The 25,808-nt window shown below is 44.3% G+C and overlaps 1 protein-coding gene across 7 annotated transcripts in view; it reads right to left on the reverse strand.

The window, feature by feature from the left end:
* The window catches only part of BCLAF1 (BCL2 associated transcription factor 1), a 43,894-nt gene extending 25,705 nt beyond the window's left edge, over nucleotides 1-18,189 (reverse strand). For all 7 annotated transcript variants that reach the window (XR_008891363.1, XM_056566621.1, XM_056566618.1 and 4 more), the window contains exons 1-2: nucleotides 18,045-18,189; nucleotides 7,041-7,159 (exon numbers count right to left, since the gene is read on the reverse strand). Coding sequence is in view for 6 of the 7 variants with exons in the window: in XM_056566621.1 (XP_056422596.1) it covers nucleotides 7,041-7,132 (92 nt within the window). In the remaining variant the exon portion in view is untranslated. The remainder of the gene's footprint in view (nucleotides 1-7,040; nucleotides 7,160-18,044) is intronic.
* Nucleotides 18,190-25,808: the final 7,619 nt, after the last annotated feature.

The following is a 25,808-nucleotide window of genomic DNA, read 5'->3' on the forward strand; positions in this document are numbered from 1 at the left end:
AAGAGGATAAAGCAGTCATCACGCATGTGAACCGACGGACCATTACTTTCATGCATGTAGTTGTGACACATTTAAATAGGAAAACTCAATGCAGTTGCTGATAATGTTTTCTAAAAAAAAATTCTGCTCCCTTAAATTTGTACTCCGGCAAAAAAAATTCTCAAATCAACTGGTTCCAGAAAGTTTAAAAATCTTAATCCTTCCAGTACTTATTAGCTGCTGTATACTACAAAGGAAGATGTATAGCTCTTTTCTGTCTGACCACAGTGCTCTTTGCTGCTACCTCTGTCCATGTCAGGAACTGTCCAGAGTAGGAGCAAATCCTCATAGAAAACCTCTCCTGCTCCGAACAGTTTCTGACATGTACAGAGGTGTCAGCAGAGAGCACTGTGGTCAAACTGAAAAGAACAACTCAACTTCCTGTGGAGCTGGAAGTCCTGGAAGGATTAACATTTTTGTAAAGTAGTAATTTACAAAACTGTTTATCCAGTTGATTTGAATTTTTTTCCCCCACCGGAGTACCCCTTAAAAGGGAATCTGATAGCAGCACCCATACTAACCTGAATATAAAAGGTTAAAAGTGCTGGTAATACTGAAAGAAACCCAGTTTATATTATAAAAAAAATCTGCGTAGCCATTTTGTTGAAATCTTTAGAAAAGAAAATATTAGCCTCTGAGCAAAGGAGACGTTCCTTATGCTGTACTAGCAATGCTATTCCCACCAGTAGCTCTATCCCCTTTCATGGACTATAAATCTATATATATATATATATATATATATATATATATATATAAAACTCAAGGTGTGTGTATGTATATGTGTATGTTCCAGCATCGCGTCCAAACGGCTAAAGATATTAACATGAAACTTGGCACACGTTACTTATATGACAACAACAAACATAGGATAGGTGATTTAACCCTTACTCACCCCCATTTGCCAGGGGCGGGGTTTATGTTTAAAGTCCCATACAAGTCAATGGGAAATATATGTTACTGCATAACTTCCAAACAGCTGGAGATATTTCGATAATACTTGGTCACATGTTACTTATATGTCCACTTAAAATATAGGATAGTTAATTTAACCCTTAGCTACCCCCATTTGTGAGTGTTGGGGTTTTTGTTTAAAGTCCTATGCAAATCAATGTAGGTAACAAGAAAAAAAGCAAAGTTGGGCCGTTGGTGGAGCTGGTCCTGATGGAAAGAAAGCTCTGTAGACCCTTCTCAGTGTCTAAATGAGGTTTTATTAGCACAGAAAGCAACGCGTTTCTGGTCCGAACTGGACCCTTCGTCTGGCAGTGTGCATACAACATAGTGAACAGATGCGGTTAAAATACATTCCTTACGCAACCATAAAGGTTACGTTCATTTGGCAATTCACAGACATGGTTTACGCAAGTAGCGTGGGTAAGTAGAACATCTGTAGCTGGAACCCAGTACCGTGCGAGTGCATTACTATATCTGCACTTGCCGGCCAGGACGTCGGCAACTTGCAAGGGCAATCTGATACAGGTATGTGCAGGGATTGCCTTACTGGGAAATATTGGCCGGAGAGCGATATCCTTCTTAGTTACTGCGGCTGAGGGAACAAGGCTGATTGGGTAAGCGGAGCTGGAGATGCTCCTGATAGGTCAGGGGGCGGAGACCTATGTTCCGTGCGTATCACTCTTACCTGTGAGTCTGAATTTGTCATCTACCTGATTGAATGCTGCTGCGGCCTGCAGTACATTGGGCGGACTACTCAAAAGTTGCGCAGCAGGATCAATAAGCACAGGTTTAATATAAGGACAGGATTCCTTTTACATGGACTTTCCAGGCACTGTGCCTTGGCCCACAAAGGGATTGCTAAACCTTTAAATGTTACCCCTGTTGATCAAGTTCCAAAATTCCGTTCGAATAGATTTGACATACTGAAGAGACTAGAGGTCTTCTGGATTTTCAAGTGTGGATCCCTCCAGCCTACTGGACTCAACGAAGTCTCTGAAACTATCCTTGTGTAATCTCTATAACACACCCTAAATATTTTAAAATACTGCCTGCTCCTTCAATTCCAACTTTCACACATCACCAGTATGCCACACCAAATACTGACAGTCCTACATACCTCACACGGTATACTGTACATACTGTATTATATGCCAACAGCCAGGCATACCCGGGTATACCTGGGACACTACCATTACCACCCTCCCCTATCCCTGGCAATAATAGGATTTTTTCCCAATAGGGGCTAAAAAATTTTCCCCATCTCTACCACACCACATACCTCATACGGCTGCTGCATACCCTACCCAGTAGATTTTAACCATTGTCCACCTAGCAAGGTGCCAGCACATCTAGCCGGTCACACTACCCTTCGACCGAAATCTGTGTCAGTTCTCCTAATCCAGCTGGTCACACTACCCTTCTACCCTAATCTGTGTCAGTTCTTCTAATATAGGTCCGCCCCTTTTCTGTGTCAGTTCTTCCAATACTGGTCCGCCCCTTTTCAACTCTGCCACCGCCGCATATCGCCCCGCTGTATATCGCCCTGCTTCTAATACCGCTGCATATCGCCCCGTTTCCTACAAGGTCCGCCTTTTTTCAACTCTGCTACCGCTGCATATCGCCCCGCTGTGCGATAGCAGACTCACCCGCATTGGTACAGTACCTTTGTAGGTCCGCCCCTTCTCAACTCCGCCACCGCTCCATAGCGCTAAGGGATCTGACAGCTCAGTAGTCAGAGTGATACGCACGGAACATAGGTCTCCGCCCCCTGACCTATCAGGAGCATCTCCAGCTCCGCTTACCCAATCAGCCTTGTTCCCTCAGCCGCAGTAACTAAGAAGGATATCGCTCTCCGGCCAATATTTCCCAGTAAGGCAATCCCTGCACATACCTGTATCAGATTGCCCTTGCAAGTTGCCGACGTCCTGGCCGGCTAGTGCAGATATAGTAATGCACTCGCACGGTACTGGGTTCCAGCTACAGATGTTCTACTTACCCACGCTACTTGCGTAAACCATGTCTGTGAATTGCCAAATGAACGTAACCTTTATGATTGCGTAAGGAATGTATTTAAACCGCATCTGTTCACTATGTTGTATGCACACTGCCAGACGAAGGGTCCAGTTCGGACCAGAAACGCGTTGCTTTCTGTGCTAATAAAACCTCATTTAGACACTGAGAAGGGTCTACAGAGCTTTCTTTCCATCAGGACCAGCTCCACCAACGGCCCAACTTTGCTTTTTTCTTGTTACTTTCACTGCTGGGACATCACCTTTGCTCCAGAGGACCGTGGCTGCAGACCTGAGACATCACCTAAGGCTATCACAGATGTTGTGCTCTCAGCACAACGAAAATAGGTGAGTGTTACAACTTAACTTGTTTTCATCTCACCTATAAAACATCCTTCACTAGGGGTGCATATCCCTGTTTTTTTCTTCTACTTTTTCTATATGCAAATCAATGGGAAATGTATGTTCCCACAAGATGGGACAGGCAGACGGGACAGGCGGACTGGACAGGAAGTCAAAAGCTTCCTCCTTTGTTTATTTTCCTCCCCAACAAGGATTAGGAAGGAAAAACAGGGCAACGCCGGGTATTAAGCTAGTGAATAATATAGCAGGGACAGTGTTACAACAGAATGGCTGCATGAACTTTTATAAGGTAAACTGTGTTTATCAGCATCATCTGCACTATTACCCTGTATATTCAGTTAAGTGCGGGTGAAGCTGCTGTCAGATTCCCTTTATCCACTCCTTGCTTTGCCTTTAAAGGGGTACTCCGCACCCCTAGACATCTTTTCCCCTATCCAAAGGATAGGAGATAAGATGTCAGATCGCCTGGGTCCCGCTGCTGGGGACTCCCGGGATCTCGGCTGCAGCACCCACCTGTACGGCTTCCACCTCACACCAGCAATGCTTGTGGCCTCGGATCCCGGGGATCTGAGATCCCGGGGGTCCCCAGCAGCGGGACCCCAGCGATCTGACATCTTATCCCCTATCCTTTGGATAGGGGATAAGATGTCTAGGGGTAGGGATATCTCGATACCATTTTTTTAAGATCGAGTACGAGTATCGATACTTTAATTCTAGTACTCACCGATACCAAGTACGAGTACTTATATTTTAAAGGGAATCTGACCCCAGGGTGACGCGGTTTCTGGCTCTGCTTACCGTATGATATGTGGGTCCTTGTTGTGTACAATGGAGGCGGCTGCTGTAGTATGAGCTAAGATTTCTCTCTTCTCCATTGGACAGAACAGGGAATTTGCATTGAGGGTGAGACCGATGTTAACATGGTGAGCAGTGGTAGAAACCGGGTCACCTGCACTATCTACCTATAAATTCAAGTTAGTGCAGGTGACTCTGCTGTAAGATTGTCTTTAATAGTAGGTAGTATCCCCTTGCAGACATTAGCAGCAGCCCCCCGGCAGTCATTAGTACCGCCCCCCCCCCCCCCCGCGGGCGCTTTAAATCAATGAACTGCAGCCAAAGACCGCTGCTGCCCGCTTCTCTCCCCTTGCCTGTCCTGAGGTCCTCCCTAGTCCAACCACCAACGTTACCCCATTGCCTCTCCCATCCCCGGTTTTATAATTACCTGTTCTCGGGGTCCGCGCTACTTCTGGCTCCGGCGTTGTCCTGAGCTGTCACTGTGTGCACTGACGGTGACGTCGTGTTGAGGACGTCACTGCACAGCGCACAGGACGCCGCAGGAGCCAGAAGTAGCGTGGACCCCGGGAACAGGTAATTATAAAACCGGGGATGTGGGAGGCAATGGGGCAGCGGCGGCGGTGGTCTCTGGCCGGGGAGGCGGGGCATTATCGCCATATCGGCAAGGTAATTGCCAATACCGATAATGTCCAAAATCGTGATTATCGGCCAAACCGATAATCGGTCGATCCCAACATTTTGCTAAAGCTCAGAAGCATAGGTCTAGATCATTGAGTTAGATTGCTGATATTGTCATCTGAGCAGTGGGAAGACCCTAAATGTTAGGTTTCTAAAATTATCAAGTTTCTGGAATCTGATGGCTTACTAGGGGAGTCTAAATTCATAAACCTATATCTGGTTATTTTGAGGCACTGCTACACTAGGACAAATGTAAACATCAATATAAAGCATACTGAAGCCTAGCAATTTTCCCAAAAAGGTGTATATTTGTATTTAACAAATGCCTAACCCCTTAACGACATAGGACGTCAGTGTACATCCTGGAGCCCTGGTACTTAACGCACAAGGACGTACATTTACGTCCTATAAATGAGCACGAGCACCAGAGCCGTGCTCATGTCATGTGCGCCAAGTCACAGCTGCTATCAGTAGCCAGGGACCCACCGGTAAAGGTGCACATTAGCGATGACGCTAATGTGTGCCATTAACCCCTCATACCGTTATCAATTTTGATTACAGCATCTGCGGCACTTAATATGGATGATCAGATCGCCAGCACCGCTGCTGCGGGGATCCGATCATCTTGCATGGCGGACAGAGGTCCCCACACCTGCGCAAATTCGTGTGAGGGGTACCCGTGGACAAAATAAGTCATAAAAGTACTTAATTTCATAATGGCGTGTGCTTACCTTTCTAAAGCGATGCTTAATCCCCTTGTGCCATTATGCCCCCTCCATTTTAATCCCCTTGTGCCATTATTCACCCCTCCATCTTAATCCCTTTTGTCATAATCGGATAATGGCAAAAGTGAATCAGAGGGAGGGGAGAATAATGGCATAAGGGGATTAAGATGGAGGGGGTATAATGATTACCCCTCCTCCCTCTGATCCCCTGCTATAAATAGTCCTCTATGGGGACTATTCAAGTGTAAAGTAAAAAAAAAACTGAAAAATCCCCTCCCACAATAAAAATGTAAATCGTCCGTTTTTCCCATTTTACCCACAGAAAAAGTACAAAATAAACATATTTGGTATCGCCGTGTGCGTAAATGTCCGAACTATAAAATATATGTTATTGGTCCCGTACTGTGAATGGCGTAAACTTAAAAAAAAAAAAAAATTTGTCCAAAATGTATGCTTTTATTGTCACATAATATAAAAAAAAATAATTAACATTTAATTAAAAGTTTAATATATGCAAATGGATTATCAAAAAAAGTACAGATCACGGCGCAAAAAATGAGCCCTCAAACCGCTGATTAAAGGAAAAAATGAAAAAGTAATAGCTCGTCAAAATAGATGCACTAACTTTTAAGCGGTACAATAATAGAAAAGTATGTAATCATTGGTATCATTTTATTCGTATTAACCCACAGAATAAAGAACACGTAATTTTTACCATAAATTGTACAGCATGAAAACGAAACCTTGAATTGAGGTTTTCTTTTCAATTTTCACACACAAATAGTATTTTTTTAATTTCGCCATACATTTTATGGTAAAGTGAGTGATGTCATTACAAAGGACAACTGGTTGCAAAAAAACAAGCCCTCATACTAGTCTGTGGATGAAAATATAAAAGAGTTATGATTTTTAGAAGGCGAGGAGGAAAAATCGAAAACGCAAATAAAATTGGCGGAGTCCTTAAGGCCAAAATAGGCTGGTTCCTTAAGGTGTTAAGAGAGGAAATTATTGACATGGCAACATCTTTTAATCATTTTCTCATCAATATCTTATCTCTTACTGACTTGAATGGGAGATAAGTGAGCGAAAAAGTAGTGAAATGTCACTTGTAGGTTTCCCTCCCGAGTCTATATCATGTACAGAGCAAAGAGAGAAGCATGCAGCCGTATGCTTCTCTTCCTACTTGTTGTGAAGATCAGAGTCTGAATACTCCGACTTTGACAAAAAAAAATTTTGACGTGTCATTTTTATCCACAGGCACACTGAGAAACAGCTCAGGACAGCTTCCTTTGATCTGCCCTTAGTCTAACATGCATCTCATCTGTGAGTGAAAACTACAAGAAACAGCCTGTGGTCACATATTTAATTGGGAGCATCTTTATTTTCTCCTGTAGTTTCTCCAGGACAAACAGCAGCAACTCTTACTAGGATCTCTCAGTAAGCAATACACATTCATACTAAATATATAAGCCAACTCTACCTATATCTTTTTTTCCTCGAGTGCGACCTTGATCGTGAGGATGATGGCGATCGGGATCTTGAAGAATGGGACCTAGAATTTGACCGGACCATTTTCTATTACTGCAAGGCAGGCGAAAACTGAAAAGAGAAACATGTAAAAAAAAGAAATGGTTAGGAGCAAATATAGGTCCAGTCTATCCATTCATCCTCTTACTGCTGGTCTCATAGTGAACTCTGTACAATATTAAAAGAGATCTGCAGTGTATAGCACTTAAGTACCTGATCACGGGGGGTGGGTGTTAGGGGGTCCGAACGCTGGGACTCCCTGCAATCTCCTGTACGGGGCCTCAGCTCTGCCATGGCTCTCATGTGCTCTATGGGAGGCGGAGATGTAGCTGTATTTGGGGGGGGGGGGGGGGGGTGTCGTCAACCTCAGAGAGGCAATGCCTCAGCCGTGGCAATGTCTGGACCCCGTACAGGGGATGAGTGTTATACACTGCAAATCTCCTTTCAAGGGTTTATTCGCATATACAGTATCCTGCGCAGGATTAGAAGCTGTGCTCAGTCATTTAGTTAGCATTGAAATCTGCAGCGGAAATCCTGCAAATCAAGTCTGCGCAGAATACGGTACATGGGAATAGACCATAAAGGGTATTCCAGCCCTTAAAAACATCTCTCCATGGAAGCTTATCTTGAAAAATATAGTACGAATACTAGATTTCTGGGGACAAGACGTTAATAAAGGGATTCATTTTGACTGCCATGTTATATCAACACAGTAGAGTTATAAGTTGAACTTGATGGACCCTTGTCTATTCAACCTTATGAACTTCATTTACAGTAAATGAAAGCATAAAAGTCACTAATTAGCTGGCCAGAGTCACAAATAAATACATACACACACTGTATATACACATATATATACACACACACACACACACACACAAACATTGGAGCTAACAAATTGTCAAAAACAACTAAGCCGCAGGCAGGGCCATGGTCACTGCTCTGCTCCATTTGTTTAGGTTGAGTTAATGTTCTAGGGCTGTCAATCAAACCTAGAAGTCTCTGGAACTACTCCAGGATCATAAGACTACAGCACAGAACAAGTTCAAAAGTCTCTTCACGAGCAAGGACTGGAAGCAGAACCTGAGCACATAATGAGAAAAGATTTTAGCCTACATAACGCAGTGTTATCCATTATATAAGGTAAAAGATGATGGCAGGTTCCCTTTAAAAAGAGATTTTTTATATGTATATATATAGCAGAGAAAAAAAAAAAGGAAAAGAATAGCACAACCAGGACAGGTGCTGTGACAAGACAGGTGCTGTGGGTGAAGGTCTCAGGGACCCCGGTCCTGGATCCAACAAGCAACGTAACTGCAGCACACCAACTTATTCAAAGCAGTGAGGTAGCTTTATTCTCACACCACCATTTTCAAGCCTTCAAGGCAGGGCTGCAGTCGCCGTGTGTGTGTGTGTATATATTTTCCTGCAGATAATTTTGGTGGGTGTGGCCTAAAATAGGGGCGTGTCTTTCGACTTTTACGCTCTCCAGTGTGCAGAACTGCACATCAGCACCTCACACCGGAGCTACACTGCCTCATCCTCCCTGTGCCGCGGAAGGGAACCCAGCAGTCGGCAGTACATCCCCCCACCCCCCTTCCACAGGTCTTGTGCGGCCTACGGTCGCCATTATGGGCCTACGGTCTCTCCTCCCAGCAGTAGCGAGCACTGGGAGGAGGTGACGTAACCCTTACACCGCTGACTGCCGTGTGTATACGGTGGGTGTATGAACCGAGCTCAGGAGCTGCACTCACTTCATATTTGCTAATGCCGGACATTGCTGATCCATGTGATGTTTGACATTAACCCTTTAGATGCCGTGATCAAAGTTGATTGCGGAGTCTTAAATGCCGAAAACAATCTGAGGTAGCTCAGTGGAGCTGATCAGGACACACGCGGCAAAACCCGCGGGGTCCCAATCAGCTGAGAGGACGGGTGGAGGTTTCTGTCCTGTCTGATCGGCGCTCCAATATTGCAGGCAGCCTTAACAGCCTGTAGTAATGGAGGGCTGATAACACTTATCAGTGCTGTTCTATAGGCTCCTATGGCACAGCATTGATCAGTGTCTAGAAGTAAAAAATTAAATCTGTGTCTCCACCTGCCATTGGCTGTCTGAGCATGCTGGGAGTTGTAGTTTTGCAACAACTGAAGGCACACTGTGGAAAACACTGCCCAATGGGGACAAAAAATATTGTGAAAATACATTTGTAAAAAATAAAAAGGCAATAAATGTAAAAAGCACCTCCCCCTAAATAAAAGCTTTTTCAAATAAAATAAAGTTAACAAAAATAAACACATTTGGTAACGCCGCGTGTATAAATGTCCAAACTATTAAAATATAATGTTAATGAAACCGCATGGTCAATGGCATAAATGTAAAAAAAAAATATAAAAAAAAAATACCAATGGCCAGAATTGCTGATTTTTGTTCACTCGGGGTCTATTCACACGTACTGTATTCTGCATAGATTTGATGCGTTGGATTTCAAGCAGTGTTCAGTCAGTTTACATTGAAATCTGAAGCATAAAATCCTGCGCATCAAATCTGCACAGAATACTGTACGTGTGAATAGACCCTTAATGTAGCAGGAAAAAAGAAAAAAAAAAAAGTGATCCAAAAAATGTGCGACAGCTGGAAGTTTGCCCCCCCATGTTTACAATGAGTTTCTCGCTGCAAGTTTGAGAAGCAGCAAGTTTTCCGCTGCAGCTCAAACTCCCAGCGGGAAACTCGCTGTAAACCCCCGCCCGTGTGAATGTACCCTAAAGACACTACGCTACACTACACACACCCACAATAAAAATGAACAACGTCTGGTACGGCACTGTTTCAAAACAACTCCCAGTATTGCCAGACAGCCATTGACTGTCCAGGCATGCTGGGAGTTTTGCAACAGCTGGAGGCACCCTGTTTGGGAAACACTTCCGTAGGGTAATTTTGTTATTGGAGGCAAGTCTAATTATTGCATCCGGGTCCATCCCTATGCAAATCCCTAATTTAGGCTTCAAACGCGCATGGCGATCTCACTTCGGAGCCCTGTCGTATTTCAAGGCAACTGTTTAGGGCCCCATATGGAGTATTTCTGTACTTGGAAGAAATTTTTTGGGGGTGGAACACATTTTGGGGGGCTTTTTCTCCTTTCACTTCTTATGAAAAGGTAAAGTTGGGGTCTACTCCATGTTATTGTAAAAAAATTTAAAGTTGGACGTGAAAATGAATTTTTTTTTATTTTTTCACTAAAATGCTGGAGTTATCCCACATTTTTCATTTTCACAAGGGGTAATAGGAAAAAAGCCCACCAAAATTTGTAACAACATTTCTTCCGAGTATGGAAATACCCCATATGTTTCCCCACATTAGACCTGTGAGGAGTAAGGCTGGCTTCACATCACGATTTGAGTGTCCGCTGCACAGATACGATTTCAGAAGCTCAAATCGCCTGAAATCATATCTGTGCAGGGACAGGTACTGACCGATACGGAGCCATTAACTATTATGGGGCTGGGGACCCGATCGTAGTCAGCTAGTGACTACGATCTGGTCCTTTTCTCAGCAAGTCAGATTTTTGACAGGGACTGAAAATCGTGGCAGACCATAATTTTCAGTCTGTGTCCAAAATCTGACCTGCTGAGAAAAAGGACCAGATTGTAGGCACTAGCAGATTACGATCGGGTCGGCAGCCCCATAATAGTTAATGGCTCCGTATCTGTCAATACCTGTCCCTGCACAGATACGATTTCAGGCGACTTGAGCTTCTGAAATCGTATCTGTGCAGCAGACACTCAAATCGTGATGTGAAGCCAGCCTAAATGCTCACTGCACCCTAAGTTACATTCTTTGAGGGGTGTAGTTTCCAAAATGGGGTCACATGTGGGGGAGGGGGGGCACTGTTGTGGCACCATGGGGGCTTTGTAAACGCACATGCCCTTCAATTCCAGACAGTCTCTCTCCAAAAGCCCAATGGCGCTCTCTCTCTTCTGAGCATTGTAGTTCACCCGCAGAGCTTTTTAGGTCCACATATGGGGTATTTCCGTACTCAGGAGAAATGACGTTACAAATTTTGGAGGTCTTTTTTTTGTGAAAATGTAAAGTATGGGGCAACATTTTTTTTTTTTTTACACTAACATGCTGGAGTAGACCCCAACTTTACCTTTTTATAAGGAGGTAAAGGAGAAAAAGCCACCAAAAATGTGTTAGGCAATTTCTCCCGAGTACGGAAATACCGTGGCCCTAAACTGTTGCCTTGAAATATGACAGGCCTCGGAAGGGAGAGAGTGCCACGTGCATTTGAAGCCTAAATTATGGATTTGCATAGGGACAGACCCGGATGCAATATATAGACTTGCCTCTGATACCAAAATTACCCTACGGAAGTGATTCCCAAACAGGGTGCCTCCAGCTGTTGCAAAACCCCCAGCATGCCTGGACAGTCAATGGCTGTCCGGCAATACTGGGAGTTGTTTTGCAACAGCTGGAGGCTCCGTTTTGGAAACAGTGCCATACCAGATGTTTTTCATTTTTATTGGGGGGGGGGCTAACTGTGTAAGTTTAGTGTAGCGTAGTGTATTTAGGGTACATTCACATGGGCAGGGGTTTACAGCGGAAAATTTTCTGCATCTCAAACTTGCAGTGAGAAACTCACTGTAAACCCGACCGTGTGAATGTACGCTGAAAACCTCCGAAACTAGAACTCCCAGCATGCCTTTGGCTGTCCGTGCATGCTGGGGGTTGTAGTTAGGCAACAGCTGGAGGCACACTTATTACTTAACTCAGTTTTTCGTAACCAGTGTGCCTCATGCTGTTGCAAAACTTCGACTCCCAGCATGTACGGTCCGTAAAAACAAAGAAAAATAGCCAGCACAACTACCTAATACACAGGTGCACGCTGCTGTGGCAAATACAGAGTATACAAAAAAGAAGGTTGCAGCAGCACTTTTGATCAAAAAAATGGAGGCCCTTAGCGCACTTTTTGATCAAAACCTGTCCCCCATCCACCACACGGAGGTGGCCTCATTTCGGATGGGACCCTAACACTCATTTCACTCACCTCTGCTGGGCATATAGCCTCTGATTGGGTGACATGCTGGATCCACTATCAAAATAAAAAACTTATGGGAAAAAGGGGAGGGGTGCAGGGCTAGAGAGTGTGCCACTCCCCCCTACATTGCACAGCAAAAACAAAAAGAAACATAGCCAGCACAACTACCTAATACACAGGTTCCCATCCGAAATGAGGCGACCTCCGCGTGGTGGATGGGGGACACGTTTTGATCTAAAAGTGCGCTAAGAGCCTCCATTTTTTGACCAAGAGTGCTGCTGCAACCATCTTTTTTGTAAGGTCTGTCAGTGCATGCTGGGAGTTGTAGTTTACAACAGCTGGAGCCCCACTGGTTGCGAAAAACTGAGTTAGGTAACAAACTCAGTCTTTTGCAACCAGTGTGCCTTCAGCTGTTGCAAAACTACAACCCCCAGCATGCACGGACAGCCAAAAGGCATGCTGGGACTTGTAGTTATGCAACAGCTAGAGGCATACTACTAACACTCCCAGTAGTGCTGGGCGGTATACCGGTTCATACTGAATACCGAATTTTTTCCTGCACGATATGAATTTTTCCCATACCGCAATACCGGTTGGGCCCCTCCCTCAAATGAATGAATCATCCGTTGCAGCGTCTGTCCCCACATCGGGGAACTAATCATATATGACCCACGGGCACTGTTCTGCTGCTCTCACACCCCCCCCCCCCCCCAATGAATCAGCCCAGCGCTGCGCTGCCCCACATATCCTGTGCCCGGGCTGCAAAAATAAACTTTAACTCACCTTCCGACGTTCCCCGTTACCAGCCTCACGGTCCCTACGCTGCGGTCCTGGGAACATCAGAGCCATCAGCCTATCACCGGCCGCAGCGATGTCCCGCCTCAGCCGGTTATAGGCTGAGCCCACTGTCATGTAAGGAGCCGGCTGGCTTCTTACATGACAATGCGCTCAGCCTATCACCGGCCAAGACGGGACATCGCTGAGGCCGGTGATAGGCTGACGGCTCTGTGACATTCCCATCCCCAGGACCGCAGCGGAGGGACAGTGAGGCCGGGAACGTTGGAAAGTGAGTTAAAGTTTATTTTGTTTATTTTTGCAGCCCGGGCACAGGATAGTACAGTACAGCGGCTAATAATTATTTGGGGGGAAGCAGCGCTCGCGGGTAAAATATGATTAGTTCCCCGAACTTACGGACAGCGTAGCGACGGGCTGATAAACCGGGGGAGAGCAGAGGGTCACATGATTTGGAGGGGTGTGGAAAATACTGTGGAACCACCATAACTTACAAAAATACCGTGATACACATACACAAAACACTGAGTTTGTACTTAACTCTGAGTTTTGCAACTAGTGTGCCTCCAGCTTTTGAAAAACTACAATTCCCAGCATGTACAGTCTATCAGTGCATGCTTTAAGTTGCAGTTTGCAACAGCTGGAGGCACACCGGGGATTGGTTTCAGATTGCAGGGGGTCCGACCACTTTGACCCCCCGCGACCTCCAGTACGGGGCCCCAGCAGTCCCCAGATAGGGGGCGTGTCGACCACTGCACGAAGTGGTGGCCGACACATCTCCTCAATACAACTCTATGGGAGAGCTAAAGCGCTTCCTTCGGCAATCTCCGGCTCTGCCATAGACCTGTATTGAGGGAGCGTGTCGACCGCCACTTCGAGCGGTGGTCGACACGCGCTGGCTGGAGAGCCAGAACCCTGTACGGAAGATTGTGGGGGATCCCAGAGGTCAGACCCCCCCTCGCAATCTGAAACTGATACCCTATTCTTAGGATAGGGGATAAGTTTTTCATTGCTGGACTACTCTTAATAGGAATCAGATAGATGAATTCCAATTAAGGCCGATCTGAGAGGACAGAAAATGTACAAGAACAACAAGATTGAGCCTAGTCAAAACCAAAACTTCAGTGCCCCTAGAGAGAGTATTAAAAACTGCATTCTCAAAATTTTAATTGTATTCCAAAATGTGCTCGTTTTCAGGTGTGACAGAAGAACTTTAAAAGATTTGAAGATGTCTCTCGAAGGTCTAAATGTTATATAGTTTAAATACCATGCTATTTATCATTAACACGGGGTCAAAGGGTGCAGCACACATCTTCTGCTTCCTGCATCTCCTCTCTGCAAATACTGCAAGTCAGGCCTGTCATAAGAAGCCTGACAGCCAGGGACACAACATAGAAAGACACTACACTGAAGAGAAGCAGAAAGCTAAAGACCACATGTGCTGGGTCACTCTCTTAACGACGCAGGACGTAAATGTACGTCCTGGTTATGTGGTACTTAACGCACCAGGACGTACATTTACGTCCTATACATAACCGCGGGCATCGGAGCGATGTCGGCATCATGCGCGGCAGGTCCCGGCTGTGGATCGCAGCCAGGGACCCGCCGGTAATGGCAGACACCCGCGATCCCGCGGATGTCCGCCATTAACCCCTCAGATGCCGTGATCAATACCGATCACGGCATCTGCAGCATCGCGGTCACTTAACAGGATGATCGGATCGCCCGCAGCGCTGCCGCGGCGATCCGATCATCCTGCACGGCAGACGGAGGTCCCCTCACCTGGCTCCGCTGCCTTCCAGGAGTCTTCTGCTCTGATCTGCCTCCCCGCAGACCAGAGCAGAAGATGACCGATAAACCTGATCAGTGCTGTGTCCTATACATAGCACTGAACAGGATTAGCAATCCAATGGTTGCTATAAATAGTCCCCTATGGGGACTATAAGTGTAAAAAAAAAAAAAAAAAAAAAAAAAAAAAAAAGTAAAAAAAAATTTGAAAAACCCCCTCCCCCAATAAAAACGTAAATTGTCCCATTTTCCCTATTTTACCCCCAAAAAGTGTAAAAAAAAATTATTTTATATACATATTTGGTATCGCTGCGTGCGTAAATATCCGAACTATTAAAATAAAATGTAAATGATCCCGTACGGTGAACGGCGTGAACGTAAAAAAAAAAAAAAGTCCAAAATAGCTGCTTTTTTTATAACATTTTATTCCAAAAAAAAAAAAATTATAATTTAATAAAAGTTTTGTATAAGCAAATATGGTATTAAGAAAAAGTACAGATCACGGCGCAAAAAATGAGCCCTCATACTGCCGCTTATACGGAAAAATTAAAAAGTTATAGGTCTTCAAAATAGGGGGATTTTAAATGTACTAATTTGCTTAAAAAGTTTGCGATTTTTTTTTTTAAGCGCAACAGTAATAGAAAAGTGTATAATCACGGGTATCATTTTAATTGTATTGACCCAGAGAATAAAAAACACATGTCATTTTTACCACAAATTGTACGGCGTGAAAAAACCTTCCAAAATTAGCAAAATTGGAGTTTTCTTTTTAATTTCCCCACACAAATAGTATTTTTTTGCTTGCGCCATACATTTTATGATAAAGTGAGTGATGGCATCACAACGGACAAATGGTCGCGCAAAAAACAAGCCCTCATACTAGTCTGTGGATTAAATTATAAAAGAGTTATGATTTTTTGAAGGGGAGGAGGAAAAAACGAAAACGTAAAAATAAAATTGTCTGAGTCCTTAAGGTCCAAATGGGCTGAGTCCTTAAGGGGTTAAAGTGGTACTCTGGTGAAAAACTTTTTATTTTTTTATATCAACTGGTGCCAGAAAGTTAAACAGATTTGTAAATTACTTCTATTTAAAAATCGTAATCCTTCCAGTACTTCGCTGCTTCCTTGATTTGAAAAAACATGCCTGGTCTTTCAGGGGCGTACAGGTTTACTTGTATTGGTCCTTAAGGGGTTAAATTTCTTTTCTGTCTGACACCTCTGTCCATGTCAGGAACTGTCCAGAGCAGGAGCAAATCCCCATAGCAAACCTATCCTGCTCTGGACAGTTCCTGGTCAGCAGAGAGCACTGTGGTCAGACAGAAAGGAAATGTATGAATAGGAGAAAGAAACAATGAGGTCTAAAAGTTAGCTTTTATTGATATACATTAAAATAGGAACATGAACAAAATAGGGTATTAGATAAAGAGATAACTCATGGTTTGGTTATATTCCAACACAGCAATCCCCAGATATTGGGGCGTGCGGTGTTGGAATATAAACAAACCATGTGTTATCTTTATCTAATACCCTATTTTGCTCATGTTCCTATTTTAATGTATATCAATAAAAGCTAACTTTTAGACCTCATTGTTTCTTTCTCCTATTCACAACTAGCTGACATAAGGTCTACACAATTAGTTACTCACCTATTAGTCTAGAAAAGAAATTTAAAAAGAAAAGAACTTCCTGTGGAGCATACAGCAGCTGATAAGTACTGTTTAACTTTCTGGCACCAGTTGATAAAAAAAATAATTGTTTTTTAACAGAGTACTCCTTTAACTATACAGGCTGCCAGGGACTGCAGTTGAATATATACAGTTAAAATTGATATGAATATGCAAACGTTGGAAGTTGTTAATCCCCTAACTAATCATTGTGATGATAGTTAACAACTCTTTTCAGAATCCATTGATTAGTTGTTTCATTCCTATAATGATAGTGGCACATGTCAGCAAGACATTGGGGATCACCAAAGTGGCAGCAGGAGATTGGAGCAGAGCTTCTGAGCTATGTAAGTATGGTGGTGGAATATCCAGGACTGTGATTATACACTGAAAGGTGACACACACAGTTCCCTACATCCTATGTAAAACATAGGATAGACTCACTCCACTACATTAGCTTATACGTGCATTAAGCCAATAGAAGGTATTGAAACGTAGAACTCACCCTTTATCTTCAGTCATAGGAAGCTTTATTTGAAAGGCTGCATTACAGTACACAATTCTGCATCGCGGACAAAGAACAATGAAACAGCCCCCAGCGAGCAGGGGAGCGGTGACGGCTCCGTTTCTCAGGTTTACTGCTTGGTCTCACCTAATATGGCACCTTCACTGGTGTGAGCAAGCGGTAAACCTGCGAAACAGAGCTGTCGCCGCTCCCCTGCTCGCAGATGGCTGTTTCTACATTCTCTGTCCGTGATGTGGAATGGTGTAAAGCAATGCAGCCTTCCAAATAAAGCTTCCTGTGACTGAAGATAAAGCCTTAGTACTACATTTTAATACCTTCCCTTGGCTTACTGTATGCTTCCCTTACTCTTATGAGTGCACAGCACCACCACCCCCCAGTCAAAACAATTTGCGAACCCTTTTGTTTCACCTCCATAGTGCCATATTATGCTACCAGTGCCGAATGTGCTTTGTTCTGCTCTTTTCATATTTTAGCTTATACATGCACATGCCAACCTCTATGGAAAGAGTACACGTGTCCAATCATCTGCCATATTTTTGACAACCAGTGCAGAATCAAAAATGATCAGTGTTTTCTAATCTGATAAAAAATACACGAGGGTAGCTATGCTGGATGGTCCACAGGTGTGGTGCCATGCTGCATGGTATCCTATGGCACTGGACAGTAGCCATGGCACTTGATCAGATGTAACGGATCAAGCTTATTCATTCGGATGACTTCAGATTACCTGTTAAATGTGTGGAGGCCGTAAACACCAAACCCATAGAACAGTGCTTCCCAACAGGGTGCCTTTGGCTGTCCAGTATTGGTGAGGGTTGTAGTTTTGCAACAGCTGGAGGTACCCTGGTTGGGAAACACTGCCATAAAAGATAAGCCCTGGAAATACAAGTGCACATATATAACAGACTTCAGCTTCCCTTAGTACTGGGGACAGCATCCATTGTATGGGAGAAGACATGATGTATGCAGCAATGGAGGGACGTGCAGTGTGCTAGACTATGTCCGCTTAGTGTGTATGTGACATCCACCAGAGCATGCGCGTTCAAGGGCCTGCTCACATTACAGCGTTACTGCAGACTGTACTAGGCGCCATGTTAGAAGTATAGGCCTGGAAAGAGACCTGTCCAACACAGTGCAGACGGCAGAACGCACCTGACAGAACAGTCGCAGCTCACACAGACGTACGGCCGCTGTTCTCCACCATTCCTTTTCCTTCTCCGTGTGAAATGACGCTCCAGTAGGAGGCGAAAACAGGAAGTTGCAGAACCGGAAGCGGAAGACGGAGTGACGTCGCCACGCACAAGTCCGTATAGGAAGTAAGACCGAGCTGGTGAGCTATTGCCTCGCCCCCGAACGTGGAGCGCGCGGTTTTAAGGCGCGAGAGGCTTGTGCTGTTTACGCGCGCAGCTGCCCGGCTCATGTGATGCACCCCTGTAGTGCTCGGGCATTTCGGGGCAAACTTTTCGTTTTTATTGAATTCTTTAATCAGTCTTCACTGACGTGGCAATAGCGCTCCATTGTCTTTGCTGTATTTACCTTACACATATGACCACTGGGATAGGAGTCTCTCTTTGGACTCAGAGCTTAGTGTCCTGTATTCAGTTTTTTAATTTTTTGTAGCTTTTGTGAAGAAGGTGGTTTAAGACTGCAGTCAAACTTCCCTCACATATCTGCAACCTACACCACTGTGCTGCTATATGATGGCCATTGGCCACAACGGAGAAACTGTACATGTGGAATTATCAGCTCTCACCTTAAAGGGGTACCCCCATGGAAAACTTTTTTTTTTTTATCAGCTGGTGCCAGAAAGTTAAACCGATTTGTAAATTACTTATATTAAAAAATCTTAATCCTTCCAATACATTGTATGGGCTGTATACTACAGAGGAAATGCTTTTCTTTTTGGATTTCTCTGATGTCATGACCACAGTGATCTCTGCTGTCCATTTTAGGAACTGTCCAGAGCAGCATATGTTTTTTCTATGGGGATTTTCTTCTGCTTTGGACGTTTGCAAAAATGGACAGCAGAGATCACTGTGGTCATGACATCAGAGAAATCCAAAAAGAAAACCATTTTTTCTGTAGTATATAGCCCCTAAAAAGTACTGGAAGAATTAAGATTTTTTTTTAATAGAAGTAATTTACAAATCTGTAACTTTCTGCCCCCAGTTGATTTAAAAAAAAAAAAAAAGTTTTCCACGGGAGTACCCGTTTAATGACATCACTGAAAATATAACCTATCCATTCACTAGACATCTGTGGTGACATCACAGAGAATACAACCTATCCATTCACTAGAGATCCGCGGTGACATCACAGAGAATACAACCTATCCATTCATTAGAGATCCACGGTGACATCACAGAGAATACAACCTATCCATTCACTAGAGATCTGCGGTGACATCATAGACAATACAACCTATCCATTCATAAGAGATCAGCAGTGACATCCCAGAGAATACAACCTATCCATTCACTAGAGAGCAGCAGTGACATCCCAGAGAATACAACCTATCCATTCACTAGAGATCTGTGGTGACATCACAGAGAATACAACCTATCCATTCACTAGAGATCTGTGGTGACATCACAGAGAATACAACCTATCCATTCATTAGAGATCAGCAGTGACATAATAGAGAATACAGCCTATCCATTCACTAGATATCAGCAGTGACATCACAGAGAATACAACCTATGCATTCACTAGCGATCTGCTGTGATATCACAGAGAATACAACCTATCCATTCACTAGAGGTCTGCAGTGACATCACAGAGAATACAACCTATCAATTCACAAGAGATCTGCAGTGACATCACAGAGAATACAACCTATCCATTCACTAGAGATCCGCGGTGACATCACAGAGAATACAACCTATCCATTCACTAGAGATCCGCGGTGACATCACAGAGAATACAACCTGTCCATTCACTAGACATCTGCAGTGACATCACAGAGAATACAACCTATCCATTCACTAGAGATCAGCAGTGACATCACAGAGAATACAGCCTATCCATTCACTAGAGATCCGCGGTGACCTCACAGAGAATACAGCCAATCTATCCATTCACTAGAGATCTGCGGTGACATCACAGAGAATAAACCCTATCCATTCACTAGAGATCCGCGGTGACATCACAGAGAATACAACGAGATGAGCAAACTGTGACATCACAGAGAATACAACCTATCCATTCACTAGAGATCTGCGGTGACATCACAGAGAATACAACCTATCCATTTACTAGAGATCCGCGGTGACATCACAGAGAATACAACCTATCCATTCACTAGAGATCCACGGTGAGATCACAGAGAATACAACCTGTCCATTCACTAGAAATCTGCAGTGACATCACAGAGAATACAACCTATCCATTCACTAGAGATCTGCAGTGACATCACAGAGAATAAAACCTATCCATTCACTAGAGATCCGCGGTGACATCACAGAGAATACAACCTGTCCATTCACTAGACATCTGCAGTGACATCACAGAGAATACAACCAATCCATTCACTAGAGATCAGCAGTGACATCACAGAGAATACAGCCTATCTATCCATTCACTAGAGATCTGCAGTGACATCACAGAGAATAAAACCTATCCATTCACTAGAGATCAGCGGTGACATCACAGAGAATACAACTAGAAATGAGCAAACTTTTGAAAAATTCGATTCGGCCGATTCGCCGAATTTTCCGAAAAAGTTCGTTTCGATCCGAAATTTTTTGCGGCGAATCTATATTAAAAAAGGCTATTTCTAGCCTACATACAGCCTCTATAGGGGTATAGAACACTTTGCTGTGTTCTAAAACGCATATGGAGTGTGCTGGGGTAGTGAAATAATACTGTTATTCAGAATAACATGCAGATTACCGGCATCGCTTTTAGAATCACTGCCGCACTGCAGCACAATGACAGAGCCTGGTGGTGGCATCAGTGTCACTGGACCATATAAGGTGAAGCAAAAAACAGATCCCTCCAGGACAGCACAGGATAGAGCTGGCACACAAGACTTGAGAGGTAAAACTGATTTATTTTACCCGGCATGCAACAAGTTTCGCTGGATAACCAGCTTCATCAGGCATGTTGGGAAAGGGGAGAACTAGGGATATTTATACAGAAACATTAACCCATACATTGCTGGTAAAAAACACAATATACAGGAAAAAACAAATACAGACCATAAAATATTTTAAAAAGAATTATCATTAAAAGAAGGGTGGGAAGCAGTTCATGCTAACTCGCGTTCTTGATCATCTCATTTAATCCTTCAGGAAAAAGGGAACATAATGAGAAAATCCAAAAGGATTCTCTGTTGATTAATCTTTGAAAACGGTTTCTTGCAGCTGATGGTATAACTTCAATAACTTTCAATTTCAAACATTCAAAATTCCCTGCATGTATCTGACAAATATGTCGAGAGACACTATGCAGCATGAACTGCTTCCCTACATTAGACCGGTGTTTGTTCATGCGGGACCACACAGTCTGAATGGTGTGGCCCACATATTGTAAACCGCATATACAAGAGAGAAGGTAAACAGCGTAGCTGCTCTCACAATCACGTAACCCATTAATTAAAAAGGACTTTTTCGAAACATTCGAAGTAAAGCTGTCACTTTTATCAATCATAGTGCAACATTTATGTCAGGATTCGGCAAGCTGGAGGTGGATCCTCTGTGTCAGAGAGGGATTGGCGTGGACCGTGCCGGCGGACCGGTTCTAAGAGCGCTCGGCGTAACAGTACCCCCCCCCCTTGGGTCTCCCCCTCTTTTTGGAACCTGAAAATTTGTGAATGAGGTCTTTGTCGACAATGTTATCCTCGAGTTCCCATGACCTCTTCTCAGGACCGCAATTCTCCCAATCTACAAGAATTTTTTTTTTACCTCTGTCCGTATTAGATGCGAGAATTTCTTTAACCGAGAAGACATCTGAGGACTCGGAGACAGGAGTAGGAGCGACAACCTTGGGTGAGAAGCGGTTAAGGATAAGCGGTTTAAGGAGAGAAACATGAAAAGCGTTAGGGATACGGAGAGAAGGGGGAAGAAGGAGTTTGTAGGAGACAGGATTGATTTGGTACTTGATCATAAAGGGTCCAAGATAACGTGGTCCCAGTTTATAACTGGGGACACGGAAACGGACATACTTGGCGGAGAGCCACACTTTGTATCCACGAACAAAGACAGGAGGAGTTCTTTTTTTGTCGGCATGCCTCTTCATCCGGGATGAGGCCTGTAAGAGGGATTTTTGAGTCTCTTTCCAGATGGTGGAGAAGTCCCGGGTAACCCTCATCAACAGCGGGCAAACCAGAAGGCGTGGGAGTGGGGAGGGGGGGGGGAAGAGGGTGACGGCCGTACACCACAAAGAACGGGGATTTGGCAGAGGATTCAGAGATTTTGAAATTGTACGAGAATTCAGCCCAGGGTAGAAGATTGGCCCAATCATCCTGGCGGGAGGAAACAAAATGTCGCAAATAATCACCAAGGACCTGGTTAACTCTCTCTACTTGCCCATTGGATTGGGGATGATAGGAAGACGAGAAATTTAATTTGATTTTGAGTTGATTACAGAGAGCCCTCCAGAATTTCGACACAAATTGAACGCCTCTATCCGAGACGATATGCGTGGGAAGCCCGTGATGGCGAAAATGTGCACAAAAAATTGTTTTGACAACTGTGGCGCAGAAGGAAGACCTGGAAGTGGAATAAAATGTGCCATCTTGGAGAAACGATCAACGACCACCCAAATGACTGTGTTGCCATGGGATAAAGGCAAGTCCGTTATAAAGTCCATGGCAATCTGGGACCAGGGTAGCTCAGGAACAGGCAAAGGATGAAGGAGACCGGCAAGCTTCTGACGAGGAGTCTTGTCTCGGGCACAGACTATACAAGCCCGAACAAAATCAGCAACATCTGCTTCCAGGGTAGGCCCCCAATAAAATCGAGAGGTGAGTTGGATGGACTTTTTGACGCCAGCATGGCCGGCAAGATGCGAGGAGTGTCCCCACCTGAGAATCTTGAGGCGCTGGCGTGGAGGGACGAAAGTCTTTCCAGGAGGTGTTTGTCTGATGGAAGCTGGGGAAGAGGAGATCAGACAGTCAGGAGGAACAATGTGTTGCAGGGGGGTTTCCATTTCAGAGGCATCAGAGGAACGAGAGAGGGCGTTAGCCCTGATGTTCTTGTCAGCAGGGCGAAAATGAATTTCAAAGTTAAAACGGGCAAAAAACAATGACCACCTAGCCTGGCGTGGGTTCAGCCGTTGGGCAGACTGAAGATACGAGAGATTCTTATGATCTGTGTATATGATAATTGGGTATTTGGAGCCCTCCAGCAGGTGCCTCCATTCCTCGAGGGCTAGTTTTATGGCCAGCAGTTCTCGATCACCAATGGAGTAATTTTTCTCCGCCGGAGAGAAGGTCCTAGAAAAGAAACCACAAGTAACGTTATGTCCAGAAGAGTTTCTTTGTAGGAGTACAGCTCCGGCTCCCACCGAGGAGGCGTCTACTTCCAGAGAGAAGGGTTTAGATGGATCAGGTCTGGAGAGTACGGGAGCAGAAGAAAAGGCAGTTTTGAGACGGTTAAATGCCTCGTCCGCTTATGGAGACCAGGACTTAGGGTTGGCGTTTTTCTTGGTTAGGGCCACAATTGGGGCCACAATGGTGGAAAAATGTGGAATAAATTGTCGATAGTAATTGGCAAACACCAAAAAGCGTTGGATAGCTCAGAGTCCGGAGGGGCGTGGCCAATCTAACATGGCTGACAGTTTGTCTGGGTCCATTTGAAGTCTCTGGCCGGAGACTAAATATCCTAGGAAGGGAAGAGATTGGCATTCAAAGAGACATTTCTCCATCTTGGCATATAATTGATTGTCACGGAGTCTCTGGAGCACCAGGCAGACATGACGGCGGTGTTCTTCAAGGTTGGAAGAGAAAATCAAAATGTCGTCCAGGTAAACCACCACACAGGTATATAACAGATCACAAAAATTTAATTTACAAAGTCCTGGAAGACAGCAGGGGCATTGCAGAGCCCAAAGGGCATAACCAGATATTCAAAGTGTCCGTCTCTGGTATTAAATGCGGTCTTCCACTCATCCCCTTCCCTGATGCGGATGAGATTATATGCACCTTTTAAATCCAAGGGAGCCGGGCCGCGCGCCGGGAGAGAACAGATGGGGAACGAGTCTGGTAAGCGGGCCGGGATGCGAATCGCGAGCGGGCGCGTCCCGCATCGCTGATCGCATCCCGGCTAGAGACATTATCGCAGCGCTCCCGGTCAGCGGGTCTGACCTGGGCGCTGCGAACAGGAAAGCGCTGCGAGCGCTCCGGGGAGGAGCGGGGACCCGGAGCGCTCGGCGTAACAATTTACACCTAGCTTTCCCACATATGATGGTACCATTGCCCCGTTCTGCAAATTTAAGGGCATCAGAGGGATTGTGTCTCAGACCATCACTAGGGGCAACCAAATTCCGCAGATTTTTGGACCTGCGGAATGTGACACCCGGGTGGTCTGCCAAAACATCCCTCAAAATTGGATCTCCTTTTAGTACGGTATATACCAATATTTATTCATGATTGTTTTTATTTTAGATGCTGCACAGTTAAAAATGGTAATGAAATTACGACGATAGCTATTATTAATCTTAGTATTTCTCCCTACAATCTCCTTGTTAGAGTTATCAATGGTCACGTTTTTAGGGGTTAATAAGTCTCCCTGTTGATGTATTTTTACTCGATTGAAAGCCTTATTAAGTATGCATTTAGGATAATGTTTTTCTCTAAAACGATTCTGCAGAACACGGGACTGCTCAATAAAATCCAGATTAGAAGTACAATTTTTACGGATTCGTAAATATTGCCCATAGGGCACATTGCGAATCCACTGTGGATAATGAGAACTGTTGAAATCTAGCAGGCTGTTAATATCAACAGGTTTAAAAAACGTTTTAGTTTTTATACTATCATCAGAATCCTTTCTGAGTTGTAGATCCAAAAAATCAATAGAAGAAGGGGAACAGTGTAACGTAAATTTGAGACCCCAGGTTTTCATGTTGAGTGTATCCACGAACTCCTGGGCTTGTAAAACGGACCCTGTCCAAATAATGAACAGGTCGTCGATATATCGCCTATAGAAGGCGACATACCGACTGAAAACAGGGGACTGTGCGATAAACAGGGACTCGAAACACCCCATAACCAAATTGGCATAACTGGGGGCGAATCGAGTCCCCATTGCACAGCCCCTGCATTGCCTGTAAATAATATCATTGAAACTAAAAATGTTGTGTTCCAATATAAAAAAAAATGGAATCTATAATAAAAAGTGCCTGATTAGGTTTTTATTATAGATTCCATTTTTTTATATTGAACACAACATTTTTAGTTTCAATGATATTATTTACAGGCAATGCAGGGGCTGTGCGATGGGGACTCGATTCGCCCCCAGTTATGCCAATTTGGTTATGGGGCGTTTCGAGTCCCTGTTTATCGCACAGTCCCCTGTTTTCAGTCGGTATGTCACCTTCTATAGGCGATATATCGACGACCTGTTCATTATTTGGACAGGGTCTGTTTTACAAGCCCAGGAGTTCGTGGATACACTCAACACGAACACCTGGGGTCTCAAATTTACGTTACACTGTTCCCCTTCCTCTATTGATTTTTTGGATCTACAACTCAAAGGATTCTGATGGTAGTATAAAAACTAAAACGTTTTTTAAACCTGTTGATATTAACAGCCTGCTAGATTTCAACAGTTCTCATTATCCACAGTGGATTCGCAATGTGCCCTATGGGCAATATTTACGAATCCGTAAAAATTGTACTACTAATCTGGATTTTATTGAGCAGTCCCGTGTTCTGCAGAATCGTTTTAGAGAAAAACATTATCCTAAATGCAT

Source organism: Hyla sarda, chromosome 3 (assembly GCF_029499605.1).
Source record: "Hyla sarda isolate aHylSar1 chromosome 3, aHylSar1.hap1, whole genome shotgun sequence".
Classification (NCBI taxonomy): domain Eukaryota; kingdom Metazoa; phylum Chordata; class Amphibia; order Anura; family Hylidae; genus Hyla; species Hyla sarda.